This window comes from Danio aesculapii, chromosome 25 (assembly GCF_903798145.1).
Source record: "Danio aesculapii chromosome 25, fDanAes4.1, whole genome shotgun sequence".
Classification (NCBI taxonomy): domain Eukaryota; kingdom Metazoa; phylum Chordata; class Actinopteri; order Cypriniformes; family Danionidae; genus Danio; species Danio aesculapii.
Window position 1 is genome coordinate 29,645,060 of NC_079459.1, and position 19,215 is coordinate 29,664,274.

Consider the following 19,215-nt stretch of genomic DNA (forward strand, 5'->3'; position numbering starts at 1 on the left):
TTTGAATAGTTAACTAATCACTTGATCTTATTTTTCACATTGTGTTTAGCAAAATAATTAGCTGAAAGGTATAGACTTTCAACCATGTGTAAAACTCTGCTTTCTGTCAAATATCCATGAACGGAATCTTCCGTATATGTATATAAATAGTTGTAAATATTGGCTAAACCAGAAATGCAGCATTTTCAGGTAATTATTTAGAGTGTAGGGTGACATGGTGGCTCAGTGGTTAGAACGGTCGGCTCACAGCAAGAAGGTCGCTGGTTCGAGTCCCGCCTGTGCCAGTTGGCATTTCAGTGTGGATTTTGCATGTTCTCCCCATGTTGGCGTGGGTTTCCTCCGGGTGCTCCGGTTTCCCCCACAGCCCAAAGACATGCGCTATATGTGAATTGAATGAGATAGATTGGCTATAGTGTGTGTGTGTGTGTGAATGAGTGTGCATGCGTGTTTCCCAGTATGGGGTTGCAGTTAGAAAGCCATCCGCTGTGTAAAACATGCTGTAATAGTTGGCGGTCCATTCCGCTGTGGTGACCCTTGATGAATAAAGGGACTTAGCTAAAGGAAAATGAAAGTTAGTGCATAAGATTCTATTTTGTTATTTCTTTACAAGTGAAGTAGTGAATGTTGATTTTGTTTATTTCATTGTCAGTTGCTACATGGTTCCATTTTACCATTATGAATGATGTTATCATAGTAATTAATATTTTGTAGTACTACTTAAACAGCAGTCTGTGTGTGCTGTTCAAACTATAAGCTAATCTCAAAGTAGCACTCATCAAAAAGCTAAGTTGTTCGCTTAAATAGATCAGTTCACCCAAAAACTGACCCGTTACTAGTTTCAAACTTTTATTCAATTGAGTTCAAATTGGTTTTATATTCACAGGCTGAGAGTTTCTCCTTAGTAATATAATTTTAGAAAAGTATTTTGAATTATGAACTTATGTTAGCAGTCAATCACTATCAAAGTATTACATTGTTTACAGTCAATTCAATAGTGCTAATGTTTTTTTTTGTAGTCATACTTAATCGTGATTTCAGATCGAATATTCAAAGTGTTATGGTAAACAATATAGGGAGCATATCACAAGTTGTCACTGAACAAATGTGCAAATATAAAACCAACTTTACCTCAATTTATATTCAACACAAGAGAAAATATTCTGAAAAATGTTGGAAACCTGAAACAACTGACTTCTATAATATTTGTTTTTTTCCTAGTATGGAAAGTAATGATTATATCTCTCTTCAAATATTGTCTTTTGTGTTGAACAGAAGAAAGAAACTCACTGCAGGTTGAGTAAACAGTAAGCAAATTTTCATTTTGGGGGTGAACTACCCCTTTAAGGTTAAAATTATCAACAAAGTTTGAAGGGTAGTGATTTAGCTGAACTGTGGAGAGCTAGGAAATTAAACTAAAATAAGGGAAACACTTATAAAACTTGACACAAAACCCCTGCGTAATATTGTAAATATTCGTGAGGCGCGTTCCCAAAAATGAACGCGCGCGCGAAAAGCTCCCTCGCACAACTTGACACACTACCTAACTTTCCCTTTCCTGAAATTTCGTGCCCGGTCTGCACAAACGCCGCTTTCTTCCGTTTTCCATGTCATTTCCTGTAATAAAAAGATGGTGGTCATAGCAGAGAGAAGCAGCTGACTGTGGTACAAACATTTGGAGATGATAAACTTTGCATCGCCCGGGACTAGTGAAATCCCCCCGTGCCGTAGCCTCGCCGCCGCGGTCCTCGGAGCGGCCGAAACCGAGACGCGCCGCGGCTGAAGAAGACCACCAAAGACCCCGCGACGCACTGCGTATATCCTATAGACGGTGAGTTACATTCACTAGCCAATGTGGCCAATGAAAATGGCTTCCGAAAGCGTTAGGCAAATTGCCAGTTGCCTTGCAGACGCTAAACGGGGGCAGAGCCTGCAGAAACACTGCGCACTATCATTGTCAACGCCTGCACTTGATCGTATGTGCAACTTTTACCTCACAGTGTTTAGACGAGCACAACTTTGCAGCAGTTTTGTCTTTCAAGAGATCATTGTTGCCCTATTTGTTTTCCTGCACTCGTCTCTTTCCCAGCTCGGGTAGTTTGTGAGTGATGGCCCGCTTGGCCAATCGGTGCGCAGCTTTCTGACTAAAATATTTTGGAACTAGATTCTGTATCGGAAGCGTCAGCAGAACGGAGTGAGGGTTTCTTGCGGTCACTTTTCGTGTTTACTGAACTATCGTGTGCTTGTCGTGTTTTGGGTGTTTTATGAGTGCAACTTTTTAGGTACCATTTATAAACCTAGAAAAGCGTGTAATAATTATTTTTAAATATTTATTGTATAACAGAAAGATACAATACACATCATTTACACAAATAATCATTTAATTATTTACAATGGTGCCAATAAAGAATGAAGAGAAACAAGAGGAAAAAACAACAGAAATCTAACAAAGAAATATCAATAGGTTATCTAATCTGAGATTAGATGTATAATAAAGAAACTGCCAGTGAAGAGGGCAAAATAAGAAGATAACAGCAATTTAGAGATTTAATAGATTATTCATATTAAACGCCATGCAAATTGTTTTGAGTGCTTGTTTAGTGAATCTGGAATTATAAGTAATTTTAATCTCTTGGATAAATGCTATGAATATTTGCTTGCAATTTGAAAATGTATATTTCTGAATATAAAATCTGCAAAAAGAGAAAAAAAATGGGCATTAAAATTGATTTTATTTATTTATTTATATATATATATATATATATATATATATATATATATATATATATATATATATATAACAAACATAGTTACTTTTGGAGCCACAGAAAAATTAAAAGTAAAGTAATATTTGAGATAAATAAATTAACATCTCGCCAAAATTGGAGCACATAGTTGCGTGACCAAAATAAGTAAGGAAGAGTTTCATTCTTATTCTGACAAAAGAAGCATTTTGTATCAAAGTCTGATCCAAATCTTTTCTTTAAGAAGTTTTAAAGGGTAAATGTTATGTAATAATTTAAAAGATATCTCCTTTACCTTACTAGTAAGGAAAACCTTTTTCTGTATGGAACGTATTTTCCCAGTTTAAATGATCAAAAAGACTGTTTCAATGAGAGATAGCAGGAGGGGTAGATACAGTATTCTCAAGGAACAGAGCTCTTATTTTTATAGTTTTAACTGGTTCTGGAATGGTAACGGTTCCTAATGATACTGTATTGATTTTAAAAAGCATGTATACTCACGAAGGAATAGCACCTATAGTTATTGCAAACTTTTTAGGAGTTTTGTAGTTTGTGATAAATTCTATGTATCACAGCAGTAGACCTTCCTCATTAAAGAACTGGCTAACATGTAACTATTCCATTATTAAACCATTGATTGTAAAAATAAAGATTTATAAAAAAAAAAAAAATCATAAAAAACATGGTAACGCTTTATTTTGATGGTCCATTTGAGTATTAGTAGACTGTCTGCTTAATGTCTGTTGATACTGCTCCTTCAACAGACATTTAACTGACTATAAGAAACTTTGCAAGTACATGTCAACTTACACTAACCCTAACCCCAGCCTAACAATCTACTTATAATCTAATGAGAATTAGTTGGTATGTAGATGCAATGTAACTTAAATTCAACAAACGGACCATCAAAATAAAGTGTGACCAAAAACGTTTAATAAATAATATGAAAGAGCAGAACCAGAAAGACGTCACAGTGCCCCACTGTAATTGGTTAAAACTGACATATACTTTTTTTTTATTGGAGCTACGCCCTAGTGATGGGCTTTGTTGGGTCTAAAAGGGGGAAAAGACTAAAAACAGTCTAAAAAAAAAAAACAGTTTTATGCGGTGAATTTGACTTTGCTGCTTGCAAAATTGCACATTCATAAGTCCAAATATTCAAACTTACTAACTAATTTGAGCGCAGTACCATTTGTTGATCCAATTGTCTAAGAACAAAAAGCTTCTAAAACTTTAATCCGTTTGCAGGTCTTTTCCTATTTTTAATAAGCTGTAAGTCTCAATTCAGCTTTTTCAATGTTTATTATTTCTATTTTTTTCTCTTTCCTTTTATTTGTTTGGTTTTTAATTGTCAGAAATGATATTATTCTTTTGTCTGATGGTTATTTTGCCTATTTGATATTGTTTTTATTTATGTATATGGATTATACGGTTTTGGGGCCTTATGATGAAAAATTGACATATAACATAGGAATGTAAACAACTGGATTGTAGGGTAAAAATATTTGCAATACAGTTCAAGTTTTTTACTTAAGCAAAGTGGGTAGCGCTGTCGCCTCACAGCAAGAAGGTCGCTGGTTCGAGCCTCGGCTGGGTCATTTGGCGAACACAGGGAGAACATACAAACTCCACACAGAAATCTGTGTGGAGTTTGCATGTTCTCCCCGTGTTCGCGTGGGTTTCCTCCGGGTGCTCTGGTTTCCCCCACAGTCCGAAGACATACGCTATAGGTGAATTGGGTAAGCTAAATTGTCCGTAGTGTATGTGCGTAAATAAGTGTGTATGGGTGTTTCCCAGTGATTGGTTGCAGCTGGAAGGGCATCCACTACAAAAAACATATGTTGGATAAGTTGATGGTTCATTCCGCAGTGGCGATCCCTGATAAATAAAGGGACTAAGCCGAAGGAAAATGAATGAATGAATGTATGTGTGTATGTCCTGGTCCTCCAGATTGAGGGTTGAGCGTTGGGCTAACAACCCACCTCATAAAAACTAGATGTTACGAAACGCCAATATGGTGCAGCTAAGTTCCAACTTCGAAAAAATGTCCCTGGTAGTAAGTTAGTATTTCTTAATGCTATGTATTCATATGTAAAATTTAAAGTTTTTCCTCTAACAACATTACCCAAATTTATGCATAAGTGTTATTTTTTATTTGTTGCCATCAGTAAGTTTTTCTGTTTTTCATGATTTTTAATTGATTCAGATTTTAAAGATCTGTTTGTGATGACTCTTATTCCATTATTTTACTTTAGCGTTAATATGTCGAAGTGAAACGGAGACTCCATCCTGCCCAGATCATGGCAGATTCCTCTGCCAATCCAGATCATTCCTCCATGGAAGCTGAAGGGGAATGCAGCACCAGGTCAGCCATGCATGAAGAGCAATTACAGTGCATAAAAGTAGAAAAACTGTGATTATTAAGTAGGTTTTTTTTTTATCTGTTTACTCTAGTGCCTCAAATGAGAAGTCAACTGAAGAGCCAAACAAAAGGCTAAAAGTAGAGCATGAGCGTTATTCCAGTTTTTGGTGTAAGTATCAGTTACGTTTGATGCACAGGTGTCAAATCCAGTTCCTGAAGGGTCGCAGTCCTGCACAGTTTAATTCCAACCCTGCTTCAACACGCTTAAGCGGCGGTCACACTGGGCTTTTCCTCCCATAAACTTCCATTCATACACACGCAAATGAGTCAGACCGGAAACGCAAGGTCATGCGTCAAGTTTCGCATGTTGCTGCGGTGCAAAGTTCAAGCTTGGTGAACTCTGACCTGCGAAATCGCATCACTTGACTGTGTGAGACCAATCGAGGATCAAAACAGGACCTCTCTGGACAGAAATTTAAAACATGTAGCAATCGCTCGCTTTTTTTAATGTCTAATCATCTTGTTTAATCCCGCCCCTTTTCACACACACAAAGCCCAGTGTGACCATAGCTTTACCTGTGGGTTTTAAACAAGCCTGAAGGACTCAATTAGTTTGATCAGGGTGTTTAATTAGGATTGGAACTAAACGGTGCAGAGCTGCGGCCCTCCGGGAACTGAGTTTGACACCTGTGGATTACTGTGTAGATCAGTGAAAATTTATGAACATATTTTTAGATATATAATTATGTTTTTTACGTTTATAGTCTGTGAGGAGTGCAAGAAGTATTACCTGGAGGATTGTCCTACTCATGGGCCGCCTGTCTTTGTGCCAGACACCCCTGTGGCTTCAGGGGTGCCCAATCGGGCGGCTCTCACTGTACCCTCAGGCATCGAAGTGCGCAGAAATGGCGAGAAGGTGGATGTCTACTGCATGGATGAAAACATACCAAAGGGGGCGCTGTTTGGTCCTTATAAAGGCCAAATAATGGCCTCCGATAAACCTTCAGGGCCGTACTCTTGGATGGTAGGTTGTGTTAGCATAGTTGTATGTATTTGTAGTAATGCAGGTAAAATTACATTCTAATATCAAATGTATTTTTTTTATAGATTGTTGATAAGGACAGCAAATATAAATTCATCGATGGGAGTGATGAAGCCACAGCTAACTGGATGAGGTAATAACATGATCACATCCACTTTAATTTTTCTTTAGAATTTCTAAGAAATGTGTGCTGGTGGAATTGTAACCCCTCCACTAAACTAGTGTCAACCAAACTAGTGTCACTGGCTTTAGAGCTGTGCAATCAATGGATTTCGTATCGAAATCGCGATTTGAATATGTCAGATTTCTAAATCTTAAAGCGCTTAAAGGGTCACGACACACTAAAACAGTCATATATATGTCACACGTTGCTAAAAACACTATTAGGACACATATATTTCACAAAAAGTGAAAATTGGTTGTTTTTGCATTACTTTAAGCAAATTCGTTCTTCCGGTTTAAAAATAAATTAATAAGATGCGTCATGGCGATGTGATCATTGTGTGAATTCCAGCGTGTAGACTGGCTGTCTGTACTGGCGGTTACATTGTGACGTCTTTGCGTTTTTATCATTAATTCATGAGAAAGACTTTGTTTGAACCAATCAACGCACTCTATTGTGAGTTAAGTGCAACTTCATTAATATGCATGATAGCTTTGTTTTTACCTGTTACAATGTTCAGACTGCAGAGAGATGCCATGTTTTGTTGCAAACCGTAATTAAACCAATTGGAAGAAGAAGAATTGTTTGGAGACATGGGTCGTCAGTGTTGCATTTATAAATGGGTTTTAAAATGGGTTTATAAATGGGTTTTAATGGGGTTTTTTCTCCCATACGGCGTGAGGTATCAAACATTCCATCAATACTATAGTCTTCCAGCAGTTCCTCACATCCAATATCTTTGTCACAGGGCATGCATGAAATGTTCCTGAATGAAAGTGAAAGTGCCAAACTGCAGTTAAAGTCGACAAATTAATAATTTTATGTAAACATAGTCACTGTCTTTCTCCCCTACATCTGTGTGTTGTTTTGCTTGTGGGAAAATCAGCGCATGCTTGAACTGAAACTCCCCTTTCCATGCAAACCCTTCCCTTTTTTGCCACTCGACACTCCCACCTAAACCAAGCTGGACTCACACACTTTTTTCAAACTAGAGTTGTAAATACACCCTGCTGAGACAGGGGGTGGGGGTTTCATGGCTCTTTAAAGAGAAATAGCCTGCATAAACAGGGATGATGAGTTCAGCACAGGAGGACTTGGTGCCAAAGAGAAGTCAACATTTGTGGCATACAGGAAGGCTAATGTATCGCAGAACCAGGAAATTGATTGGTAAGACCCGTCAATCAAATATCGTGTGTGGAAAGCGGAAAGTGCGACACTTCCATCAGCATTTTTAATGCGATTTACGCTCACACTCCTTTGTCATTGCTCGGCGACATTCAACCATTTTCTCAGAGGATGACAAACTAACAAAACATTGCTGCAGCTCTGATACAAGTTTTATTTATGGAGAAATTTAAAAAGCACTGGGTGTTTAAGTGTTCTGTGTTAGTATGTAATATACAAAGTATGAAGCAAACGTATATCAGACAAAGTATGAAGCTGATCGGTCAGTTCTTGTTTCGTGACTCTCAGTGCATTCACAGCATTCTGAAAAGCAGAAATGTTTTCAACTGGGGGAACCTGAAATATGCACGCGCATTGCTGGCAATAAGTGTGCGCAAGCCGTGCGCCTCCATTGGAAATAACGAACTTGTGTGCAGAAAAGACATGATATGTAAACGGCCTATTTCATGGCAGCGTCACAAAGAGGTCTATGATCTATGCATGGCAAAAAAATCTGTGGACAAGTAGAAAAGTACATGCAATTAATTCTGATACTGTATGTGGTGAAGCAGAACATTGGAGCCTTACATGAGTTTGATGGCGCACACACACACACAACATAGTCTGTTTATTTGTTTTGCCATAGGTCTGTTCTGGAGACATTTTATCACACACTCAAATGTTAGGGGTGTCAAAATCAAAATCAAATTTATATGGTGCAGATGAGGACCATTTGGTATCGGTTTAGTAACAGATCAAAATCATTACCTCGGCTTAAAAAGGCTCCAACTATTTCTAAAACCTACATTTGGGCACATTTTCCTACTTGTGATTTGCTTAGACAAAGTCTTTCACTTACACTAAAGGTATAGTAGAACCCAAGATCCCCCTGCACACTGTAGAAAAACACTTGCAGAGCTGCAGAACACAATGCTGTACATGTCATTATCACTTATTTGATGGTTGATACAGTCAAAAGGTGTGTTTTCATGGTAGAAGTTCCTTCCGGGTCACGACACCAATTTTACAGTATTAGCAGCTGGCCTCCATTACACAATATCCAAACATGCAAACGTTGTATTAATATATTTATATTCAGAATGCTGTTTGTTTATTCTTCTCAGGTTTATTCAGATTTCTTCTGATGAGAGTGAACAGAACCTGAGTGCGTTTCAACATGGCGATCAAATCTACTTTCGAGTGTGTCACAGACTGACGGTGGGTGAGAAACTTGGTGTTTGGTACAGCAGCGAGTACATGAAGCGACTGCAGAGTGTGTCCCGGGACAGCATTGACCGCAATCTGGACACAGGTGAGACAACCTTTGTTGGTGTTTGAGACAAAAACTCTTAAATGATGAAAGATGCTTTGAAAGTTTTTAAAATAAACAGTTCTTAAAACAATATGAACTGTTTTTGAGTCAAAGATTAAGATTTATCCAAGCACACTGTATTCTAATATAAACATTGCGAGGCTAAATCCAGGCATGACAACTGTTGATCTGTAATAATAAATATTATTTATAAAATCCTAATAATTGAATAAAAATTTAGCAAAAGTCACTTTGAATTAAAACCATCTTCTAAATCAGAGGTGCCCAAACTTGGTCCTGGAGGGCCGGTGTCCTGTGGTAAAGTTTAGATCTGGTACGCAGCGATATGTACATCAATTATAGTAGCATTTTTTTATGACGCTGTATAACAATAATTAATATTTTTACAGTACTGTGACGGTTGAGTTTAGGGTTAGGGTGAGGGTAGGCTTTGAAAAATACAATTTATTGGCTAATTTAATTGATAGCATAAATAATACTCTGTACAACTACTGTTTTTACGTTACTGTGACGGTTGGGTTTAGGGTTGGGCTGGGGTTAGGCGTTAATAAAATACAATAAATGATTCTGATAAATGGAAAATTTAATAAATAATATAAATAATTCTCGTTAACTTCTGGCCGCAACCATATCTGATCTAGCAACAACCGTGTCCTGCAAAAATTAGCTCCAACTTCCAGCCTGAAAGTTTCTAGTATACCTAGAAAAAGCTTAAAGAGCCCATATTATAGATGAAATAGGGTCATATTTAGGTTGTAAGGGTCTCCAACAACAGTCTAATATGCATGCAAGGTCAAACAACACTTTGATGGTCTTATAATCTGCATTTATTTTTACCTAATTATCCCAGCGACTCCCATATGAATCGTTCAGCGATTCATTTGTACCCAAACCTGTCCTCAGCGCGAAGCTAATCTGCGCTGATTGGACCGATGACAGCCTGCTGCGATTGGTCGACAACACTGACAGGCTTCAGCGCGAGACAGAGTGAAATGCCCAGCAGATTATCAACAATATAAAAGTAGTCACAGTGTACACACGCTTCATAGTGGATTTTGGCTGCCAGTGGGTGAATGTAAATACAGACGATGGACTAGAAAATACTGACGACTAACTATTTTATCAAGCAAAAAGTCCAAGAACTGGCGAGGATATGTCCTAGCAGTCTACTTGCTCTTTTTACACACACACGCACACACAGGGCCGGCGCGTCCAGAATAGAGACGGCACGGCGGCGACACCTCCCTCCCCCTCCGCGTCCTCAGTTACATCCGCGATTACAACCCTAAGATTTCCCCGGTCCTCACTTTACAAACGGGTCCCTTTGATCACCCTTTGCCTAGAGCTTTACCCTATTCAGAGGAGACACACACACACACACATCAACCTCCTAAGAGGAGACACTCACACAAACGACCGTCCTCAGAGGAGACACACACACATCACACACACACATATAGCTGACTATCCATAAACAAAGCGGCACGCGTCGCGTTTTCAACGTGGCTTTACACGCGATATGAGAATATTTAGAGTTAACCTGATACAGTACACGGGGTTACAAGTAACAAAACACAACTAAATGCATAATTTGCAAGCTAGAGTAAACGAGGCAACAATTTTAATCGCACGTACTTACACTGGTGAAATGGGGGAAGAAACTGATTCATGATGCACTGATCCTTGTTCAGACAGTCTTTACCGATCCTTCCTTTAACAAACTGATGAAGTCTTCTTTGTAAGCAGGTAGTTTCCAGAGGCTCTCGAACTGCTCAAGGCTAGGCTATATTGCTAAGGTTTCATCTTTGGGTGAACTGTCAATAATCTCCATCTGCACAGCATGACTTCATTCGACCAGTGTCTGTGTGTGTCTCTGTGTGTGTGTGTGTGTGTGTGTGTGTGTGTGTGTGTGTGTGTGTGTGTGTGACTTTTTTTCTGTTAGTGGGCGGGGCCGCAGGTTTCAAATCTCCCGGGCTTGCGCGTGCAACTACTTGTGTTTCGTAGCTGCGTCATCGCGAAACACCTAATGACTCGTTATCAAGACGACTCGTTTGAAGCACTATGAGTCGACTCTTTTATAGATGAATCAATAGTTTTAAACACTGTACACTTACAGATTTAAGCCTTAGCTGGATATTTCACTTCACTTAGAGCTGTGTGACACACTACATGGAAGGGCATTTTCAAAAAGCCATAATATGGGCTCTTTAATTAGCTGTTTCAGGTGTGTCTAATTGGGCTTGGAACTAAACTCTGTAGGACAACGGCCCTCCAGGATCAAGTTTGGGCACCCCTAATTTAGAAGATGGTTTTAATTCAAAGTGACTTTTGCTGAATTTGTATTCATTTGTTAAGATTTTATAGAGTTTGGGAACCCCTGTTTTAAATAATAATCAGTTCTGTTATATAGAATCTTATTTACTGAAGTGTGCATTTTGTTGAGCAGTAACAAACTTGAATCTCACACAATTTCTATTGCTTTCTTAGTAGAAATTAACACAATATTTAAAAAAACTAATAAAAAAAAGCTTACCCAAAATCAGAAACTATGCAATTATTTTTATTTTGGGCTCATGTTCCAAATAGACTTTCTTTATAATAGTCAAACCCAAAAGTAGTTTGGTTGCTGTTTTTATACAGTCCGAGGAATGCAGAGGGAGGTTTTAAACTTTTTTCAAGGGATTTAAAGAACCAGGGCATCATGGTGGCGCAAGTGACAGCAAGAAGGTCGCTGGTTCGAGCCTCAGCTGGCATTTCTGTGTGGAGATTGCATGTTCTGAATTGGGTAAGCTAAATTGTCCATAGTGTATGTGTGTGATTGAGTATGGATGTTTCTCAGTGATGGGTTGCAGCTGGAAGAGCATCCGCTGCATAAAACATATGCTGGATAAGTTGGCGGTTCATTCCACTGTGCGACCGCTGATTAATAAGGGACTTAGCCCAGAAGAAAATGAATGGATAAAATAACCATAAATGTATACTAAATGTCATCCATATTTATTGTTGACAACATATCAAATCCGATTTTGTGAGAATCTTTTTTCAAATTGAACATTTTTGAGCAACCAAAAAGTACCCAGAAGACATTTTCCAGGCCTGCAATATTTTAACAGGTAAGTGAAGTGGGTTTATATGTTTTATTTATAGATGAAAAGTTTATTGTCCTGCCATCATACATTTTTCAAAACCAATTTTATTATATTTCGTTACTCATTATTTGTGCTTTTTTAAAATAGTTAATATGGTGATAGCATTACATGCATTTCACTTGTTAACACACAGCACTATTGTATTACAGGAGTAAAATTAGAAGACCAGGAGGAGCCCAAAGGCCCAGTGTTAAGATCTGCAATGCACGGTAGAAGGACCCTAAGCAAGCATGGAAGTGATGAGGCGGAAAACCAGCCCCAGGCCAAGAAAAAGAAGATTGACCTCATTTTCAAAGATGTCCTGGAAGCATCTCTAGAGGCTAATCAAAGTCAGACCAACCCCCTGAACAGCACCTTGTCTTTTCCAAGAACACGAACAAATGTCTGCCAGGTATTCTGTCATCCTGACGCAGAGAGCAAAGAGTCCGTCTTCACCTCTGGGTTGGCTTCAATTGATCACCACGAGATTGGCTTTGATGGGAAATGCATTAAAATGGAAAACATGGAAGAGGATGAGGCCTTGACCAGTGAAGGACCATCAACATCTTTCTGCCCAAATTGTGTAAGGCTAAAACGTCGAATCCGTGAGCTGGAGGCTGAATTGCACCGTCTCAGAGGACAGGGGCATGTGGAGGTTAAGCCTGTACCAGCTTCTGAGATGCTTGCTGGTGAGGACCACAGAGGTAGGTTTGTACCAGGGATGGAAATCTGCCATGGATGAAATTTTGATATTGGTGTATGTATTTTGATGTATGGCTATATATTAGTCTCTAAGTCCACTTGAGTACTGTTTGAACTGTTTTGTTATTTTTTTGCGGTTCATTGTTTGCAGAATTTGTTGAAATGTTTCGAATGGAAGTGCACTGTTAATTAAAAGTTCTAATAAAGTGATTGAGTGTTTTTTTTTGGAAACTGCCAATTTCTTAACTTTTAATCTTCATTTATATTGGTGCTCAGCTTAATTGTGTGCTCTGTTTGCTCATCTGTTGCAGACACCATGACGCCCGTCGCAGCAGCCCTCGAGGAGGATGACCAGGACGTTGATTCTGCCGATGAATCTATTTCTGCCGACCTTCTGGTGGCTGCAGACGAGTCTTCAAAACTCTCGGTGGGTTCGGGTCGTCGGATTCGCAGATTCAAACAGGAGTGGCTGAAGAAATTTTGGTTTCTCCGTTATTCACCTACACTGAATGAGATGTGGTGCCACGTGTGCCGCCAATACACCGTCCAGTCCTCTCGCACCTCTGCATTTATCATCGGCTCCAAGCAATTTAAAATCCACACCATTAAACTGCACAGCCAGAGCAATCTTCACAAGAAGTGTTTGCAGCTTTACAAACTTCGAATGCACCCGGAGAAGACTGAGGAGATGTGTCGTAACATGATGACTCTTCTGAATGCTGCCTATCATCTTGCTCTGGAAGGACGGCCGTTTTCTGATCTGCGCCCCTTAGCGGAGCTCCTCAAGAAGTGCGACCTCAAAGTGGTGGATCAGTACATGAACGAAAATGACTGTCAAATTCTCATCCAACACATTTCTCGAGCATTTAAAGAAGATCTGGCCGAGAAGATTCGCCTTTCACCCTTCCTAAGCATCATCATGGATGGACAAAACGACGATCTCTTGGCGGATATGGTTGCCGTTTATGTCCAGTTCACCACCACTGATGGGCTTCCTGCCACTGAGTTCCTCTCCCTACAGAGGCTTTGTGGAGGCAATGTAGAAGGTTACCTTCAGGCTGTGGATCGTGCCTTTGGAGTCCTTGGGCTAAGACTCCAGGACATGCTAGTCGTTGGTTTGGGAATAGATGGTTCAAACATTTCCTCTAGTTTAAGAGCTAATCTTTATGTAGCCATTCGAAAGACAATCCCATGGGTGTTGTGTCTACCTGTGATGATCCATCGCCCACATTTAGAGGTTCTGGATGCCATTAGTGGGAAGGAACTGTCCTGCTTGGAGGATTTGGAGAACAACTTGAAGCAATTGCTTAGCTTCTACCGATATTCCCCACGTTTGATGGCTGAGCTAAGGTCATCAGCACCGACGCTGTCAGAGGAAACTGAGTTTCTTGGTGATATTCGAGCTGTTCGTTGGATCATAGGGGAACCCAATGTTCTCAATGCCCTAATTAAGGACTATCTGGAGGTGGTTGCTCATCTGAAGACCATAAGCAACCAAACACAAAGGGGTGATGCTGCTGCCATTGCTCTATCTCTCTTACAGTTCCTTTTGGACTATCAGTCAGTGAAGCTGATTTATTTTCTCCTGGATGTCATTGCTGTCTTTTCACGGCTTGCTTTCATCTTTCAGGGTGATTATCTGCTGGTGTCACAAGTGGATGCAAAAATTGAGGATGCCATTCATGAGATTGGTCAACTGGTGGACTCCCCAGGGGAGTACCTGCAAGAATTTGAGGACAATTTTCGGGAGAGTTTTAATGGGGTTGACCTCAAGAACTTAAGGGTTGCTGAGTCCAAATTTCAGTCAATTCGAGAAAAGATCTGTCAGCAAAGTCAATGCATTCTGGCTCAGCGCTTTGAACCACGCAGTCGCACAGTGGTCCAGGCTTGTCAGGTCCTTGACCTGGCCTCATGGCCTCTTAACAGGGATGATCTCGGTGCATATGGAGAAGAAGAGATCCTTGTCATTTTCGACCACCTGGAGACTGTTCCTTCATCCGGCCGTGAACGCTCAATCGAAAGAACAGATGCCAGAGGAAGTATCGTGGTTGAATGGAGGGATCTGAAAGCTGATTATTGTAGTGTTAATGGTTTTAAAGAAGTCGTCAGCCACATCTTCAGATACAAGCAACGTTATCCTCTTCTCAATCACATCCTGCAGATTGTCAGAGTCTTGCCAACATCTACAACATGCTGTGACAAAGGAAGAGGCTCGTTGCAGAAAGTGCGCAGAAATAGCCGCTCCAGACTGACTCTGGATCAGATCAACGATTTGCTCACCTTGGCTGTCAATGGGCCACCTATCGGGAGCTTCGACGGAAAGCGGGCTTTAGACAGCTGGTTTGAAGAGAAATCTGGGAACAGCTATTCGCTTTCGACAGAGGTGCTGAGCAGAATGTCCACCACCGAACAAAAGTCTGTGTTGCACAATATGGATATGAATGCAGAGTTTTACCCTGATGTTTGATTGATCGCAGCCAATTTCTCAGCCAATATGATTCCAAAAAGCCATCTCGTTGGAAAAGGGCTGATCGGGACTGTAATGTGATTGGCCAAGTAGTTTGACACTGGCCCTGCTGCTAAATGGCCTAGATCAGCATCTTCTCTAAGAGTCAGTATGAATGCCTTTGCAGGTCGCAGGCACATGAAACACTTTAAAATGTTCATGTAAATGGTTGTAATGTGTGTTTTTGTTCCAAAGAGATGCTGTTTTCTAGGTATGAGGATCGTTACTGTTAGGTGAATGTTCGATTGAACACCATTTCTTCAGGCATTGGTGAGTGAACCTACCTTTTTTAGTCTCTGAAAATGCCACCGTCTGATTAAGAGACACACTTTCTGGAAAAAAAAAACTTCAGTATTCTATCTGCAATATAATTTGAGCAATCAAAAGCATTTGTATGTAGACTCGTGTGTTTGGAAAATAGCAAAAAGTGCTTAATTTTCATAGCATGTTCGTTACGTTATCTTATCACTAATTGCAATGGAAGTTGCCACTATTTTGCCATGCAGTATATTCCTAACAATTATGTAATCTTGGTTTGTCATTGTGCCATAATACATTATGCAATCAGGCACCCGTAACGTGCTGTTTACACCCAAGCTGATTGAAAGATATATAGTATGAGCCAATATGAGCCACTTCAAATAATTTTATAGTGAAATCTGAGATCATTTTACACCGATTCTGCATTAAACCAACAAATATATCAAATGTTTACTTATTCATGCTTCATCAAAATAAATAGTCAAATGTTTACTGAAAATAGAAAACCATTAACATATTATAGCCCAAATAGCATTACTATCCGTCTCCCTCAGCAATACTTTTCACCTGATACATAAGATTGTGCATGAAGTCACCACTAGTAGGCGACACTGTACAACACTTTACTTTTGGAGGAAACCTTTCAGACATTTAAGCACCTGAACAAAAAATAGCTGTTTGGAATCAAAGACATATAAGAACAAAGCTTTTGTATTTTTGATTGTATGCGTTTGTGTATTCAGTGCATGCTCAGAAACATTTTTTTTAAAGACGTTATGTTCAGTTGTTATCCTTGTCTTGCTACTAAGTTCCATTGATTTTATTTTCCTGTGCAATATATATATATTACTTAAATTGTGTATTCTTAAATATAAGCAAATTTAGTACTTACTAATAATGTTTCTGAAGTCCAAGCTTTGCATTTTAAAGGCGATTAAGCATGTTTTACGAAATTTACACTTTGTTTCTTCACATTGCTGTACAAATTTCCATTTTTTTAATCATTACTTTTTAAAAATGACTTTGTAAGGTCAAAAAAGTTGTGATTGTTATTAAAAACATGACTTTGTAATAGTCATATTTTTAAATTTGAAATATAACAATTTTAGTAATAAAGTTGATGTTAAAACATCATCGCTTTAGAAATACAGTAAACACTACATTCATTTATCAATCTCAAACAAATACATGCAGTAATATTGAACGTTACCTGACAAAAGTCTTGTCATTGATCCCAGTCGTAAGAGCAACAAATAATAACTTCTAGTTGATCATTTGTAAAAGTGGCAGAAGGTAGATTTTTCATATGAATCATCTGTTGAACTGCATCCCAATCATCACAAATAATGGCAACATCAACAGCCTGAGGTTTCAAGACATTTGTGCTGCCCATTACATTACAAACCACAAGAGAGGGCAAATAGCAGCACGATAGCGCTACTTCAGCCTCCACATCAAAGTTCCTGAAAGCAAAGAAGGTCAAGGTGCTGCAAGATTGGCCAGCCCAGTCACCAGACATGAACATTATTGAGCATGTCTGGGGTAAGATGGAGGAGGCATTTAAGATGAATCCAAAGAGTCTTGATGAACTCTGGGAGTCCTGCAAGAATGCTTTCTTTGCCATTCCAGATGACTTTATTAATCAGTGATTTGAGTCATTGCAGAGATGTATGGATGCAGTCCTCCAAGCTCATGATGGAGTCAGACACAATATTCATTCTTTTTCCACTGCAGCATGACTTTATATTCTATACTGTACATTATTTCTGTCAAGTGACAAGACTTTTGTCTAAGCAATGTCAGACCTTACTGTCCTAATAAAACAATTAAAAATTAAAGCATGATTATGTTTTATTTTGGTAAAATAAGCGTAATCTAGAGGCCTTTGCCTTTCATATGAGCCACTTCGGATACCAAATGATCAACTAGAAGTCAAGTTATTATTTGTTGTTCCTAAAATTGGATAGGCGACAAGTCTTTGTCAGGCAGTCTATTGACTGAAGTCAAGCAGTTTAATGCCGTCTTTTAGTTACATTAACCTTTTCATTTTCTAGAGTCAGTGCACTTCTGAACATTTAGCATGTTTAAAGACTCAGAAAGCTTGTTTTTTATGGAAAATGTTTCAGTGAATCCATTTTTATTGTTTAAATGAATGTACATTTCAAAAGCAGTGATTTAGTCAAAAGATTATTATCATTTAATATCTTAAACTGTCATCTCAAAGTAAGTTTTGTTAGCATTTCTTGTCTTGATGAGCAGTTGTTGTCATAACATATATAGCAATAGGGTTAATAATAAGTGAGCTGCCAAAAAAATCTGAATCTATTTTATTTTATTTTTTAAATGTATGTGAATGCTTTTGAATGTTAGACTGTTACCTCACAGTGAGGTATGCCATATCTTCTCATATTGTGTTGGGAGTTACATGCCGTAGTTGTGTCAAAGCAAATGTTTGCTCATCTTCAATGGTGAATTCTCATAAAATGAGCCAAAGTCCGCTTGATTTAGTTTCATAAAGGCTTTACTATATATGTTTCCCCTTTCGTCAATGCTATGTGTACCAAATGTAAATTTCTAGATTGATGATTTTGTATTTTCCTGATTTATGTGTCATGTAATCACAATAATGTGTATTGTGCATATTTTCTTTTTCAGTGATTATTGATGATCTGTTTTGAACTGAGAGATTCTAGGTTGAAAAGTTAAAGAACAACATTACTTCTGATTTCAAGTTAATTTTCAAACGGTAGCTCTATTTTCTCATATATATAATCATAATCAATCATACACGGTTGTTTTCCTGAAAACATAACACTGGATACTCTAAAATATGAACTACATGTGAAATGTAAGCCTGGAGAATGTGTACATGTATAATAGAATCACACTTCAAATTTCAGCATATGGAATCTATATTCAGCAAATATTGGTTTAATAAAGTTTTTTGTTTTGTTATTTCCATTGTCACATTGATACACCCCCCCCCCCCCCCCCCCCCCGCCTCGTGTTTCTTTTAAGGATGAGTTCGCTAAACAAAGTACCCCATAAGAATTAAATTGATCTTCAAAGCATAAATAGGGACATTTATAATATAATCTTAGAGATACCGTTCTCTAAAAAATATTTGTCATCTCCTGGTTGGAGGAAAGTCCGTACCCCAGGTGGAGGAGTTCAAGTATCTTTTGGGTTTTGTTCACGAGTGAGGGAAGGATGGAGCATGAGATTGACAGGTGGATTGGTGTAGCGGCAGCAGGAATGTGGTCGATGCGTCGGTTTGTTGTGGTAAAGAAACAGGTGAGCCGAAAGGCAAAGCTCTCGATTTACTGGTCAATCTACATTCCTACTCTCACCTATGGTCATGAGCTTTGGGTCATGACTGAAAGGACAAGATCTCGGATACAAGCTGCTGAAATGAGTTTCTTTCGGCAGCGGTGGCAGGGCGCAACCTTATAGATAGGGTAAGGAGCTCTGTCACCTGGGAGCAGTGGTGGAAAAAGTACCAATACTTGCCTAAAAATGTAGTACAAGTAGAGTAAAAAGTATCGTTGTAAATATTACTCAAAAGTATGAGTAAAAAGTAACCCTTTTAAAAGTACTCAAGAGTAGTGTGTATTACGCTGTTAAAAACTGATGCATTTACATGTAATTTGTGGATGTGTGTAAACGTAACATTCTGTAGTCCATCTAATTATTGCCCAGCAGGCACACAACGTCATAAGACGTTAATATTAGGTTAGATTTAGGTTGTGATGTCAGGTGACCAAAATTCAACGTCTAGCCAGCGTCTAAAGACAATCTTATTTTGATGTGCAA

At 38.8% G+C, this 19,215-nt stretch overlaps 1 protein-coding gene across 2 annotated transcripts; it reads left to right on the plus strand.

The window, feature by feature from the left end:
• Positions 1-1,601: 1,601 nt before the first annotated feature.
• On the plus strand, positions 1,602-18,357 carry prdm11 (PR domain containing 11). Of its 2 annotated transcripts, XM_056451708.1 has the most exons (8): positions 1,602-1,828; positions 4,997-5,106; positions 5,196-5,272; positions 5,868-6,127; positions 6,211-6,278; positions 8,597-8,784; positions 12,104-12,637; positions 12,947-18,357. In XM_056451708.1, exons 2-8 carry the CDS (start codon positions 5,042-5,044, stop codon positions 15,100-15,102), a joined length of 3,348 nt encoding a protein of 1,115 aa, XP_056307683.1. In that variant the 5' UTR covers positions 1,602-1,828; positions 4,997-5,041; the 3' UTR covers positions 15,103-18,357. The 2 variants fall into 2 exon arrangements, with proteins under 2 accessions (XP_056307683.1, XP_056307684.1); XM_056451709.1 differs by lacking the exon at positions 12,104-12,637.
• The last annotated feature ends 858 nt before the right edge of the window (positions 18,358-19,215 follow it).

What these genes read in the sequence shown, in the direction of transcription:
- prdm11 (XM_056451708.1), top strand. Translation starts at nt 5,042, where the DNA reads ATGGCAGATTCCTCTGCCAATCCAGATCATTCCTCCATGGAAGCTGAA. An exon ending in GCGTTATTCCAGTTTTTGGT is followed by an intron (nt 5,273 to 5,867) that starts GTAAGTATCAGT and finishes TTACGTTTATAG; the next exon opens with TCTGTGAGGAGTGCAAGAAG. An exon ending in TGACCGCAATCTGGACACAG is followed by an intron (nt 8,785 to 12,103) that starts GTGAGACAACCT and finishes ATTGTATTACAG; the next exon opens with GAGTAAAATTAGAAGACCAG.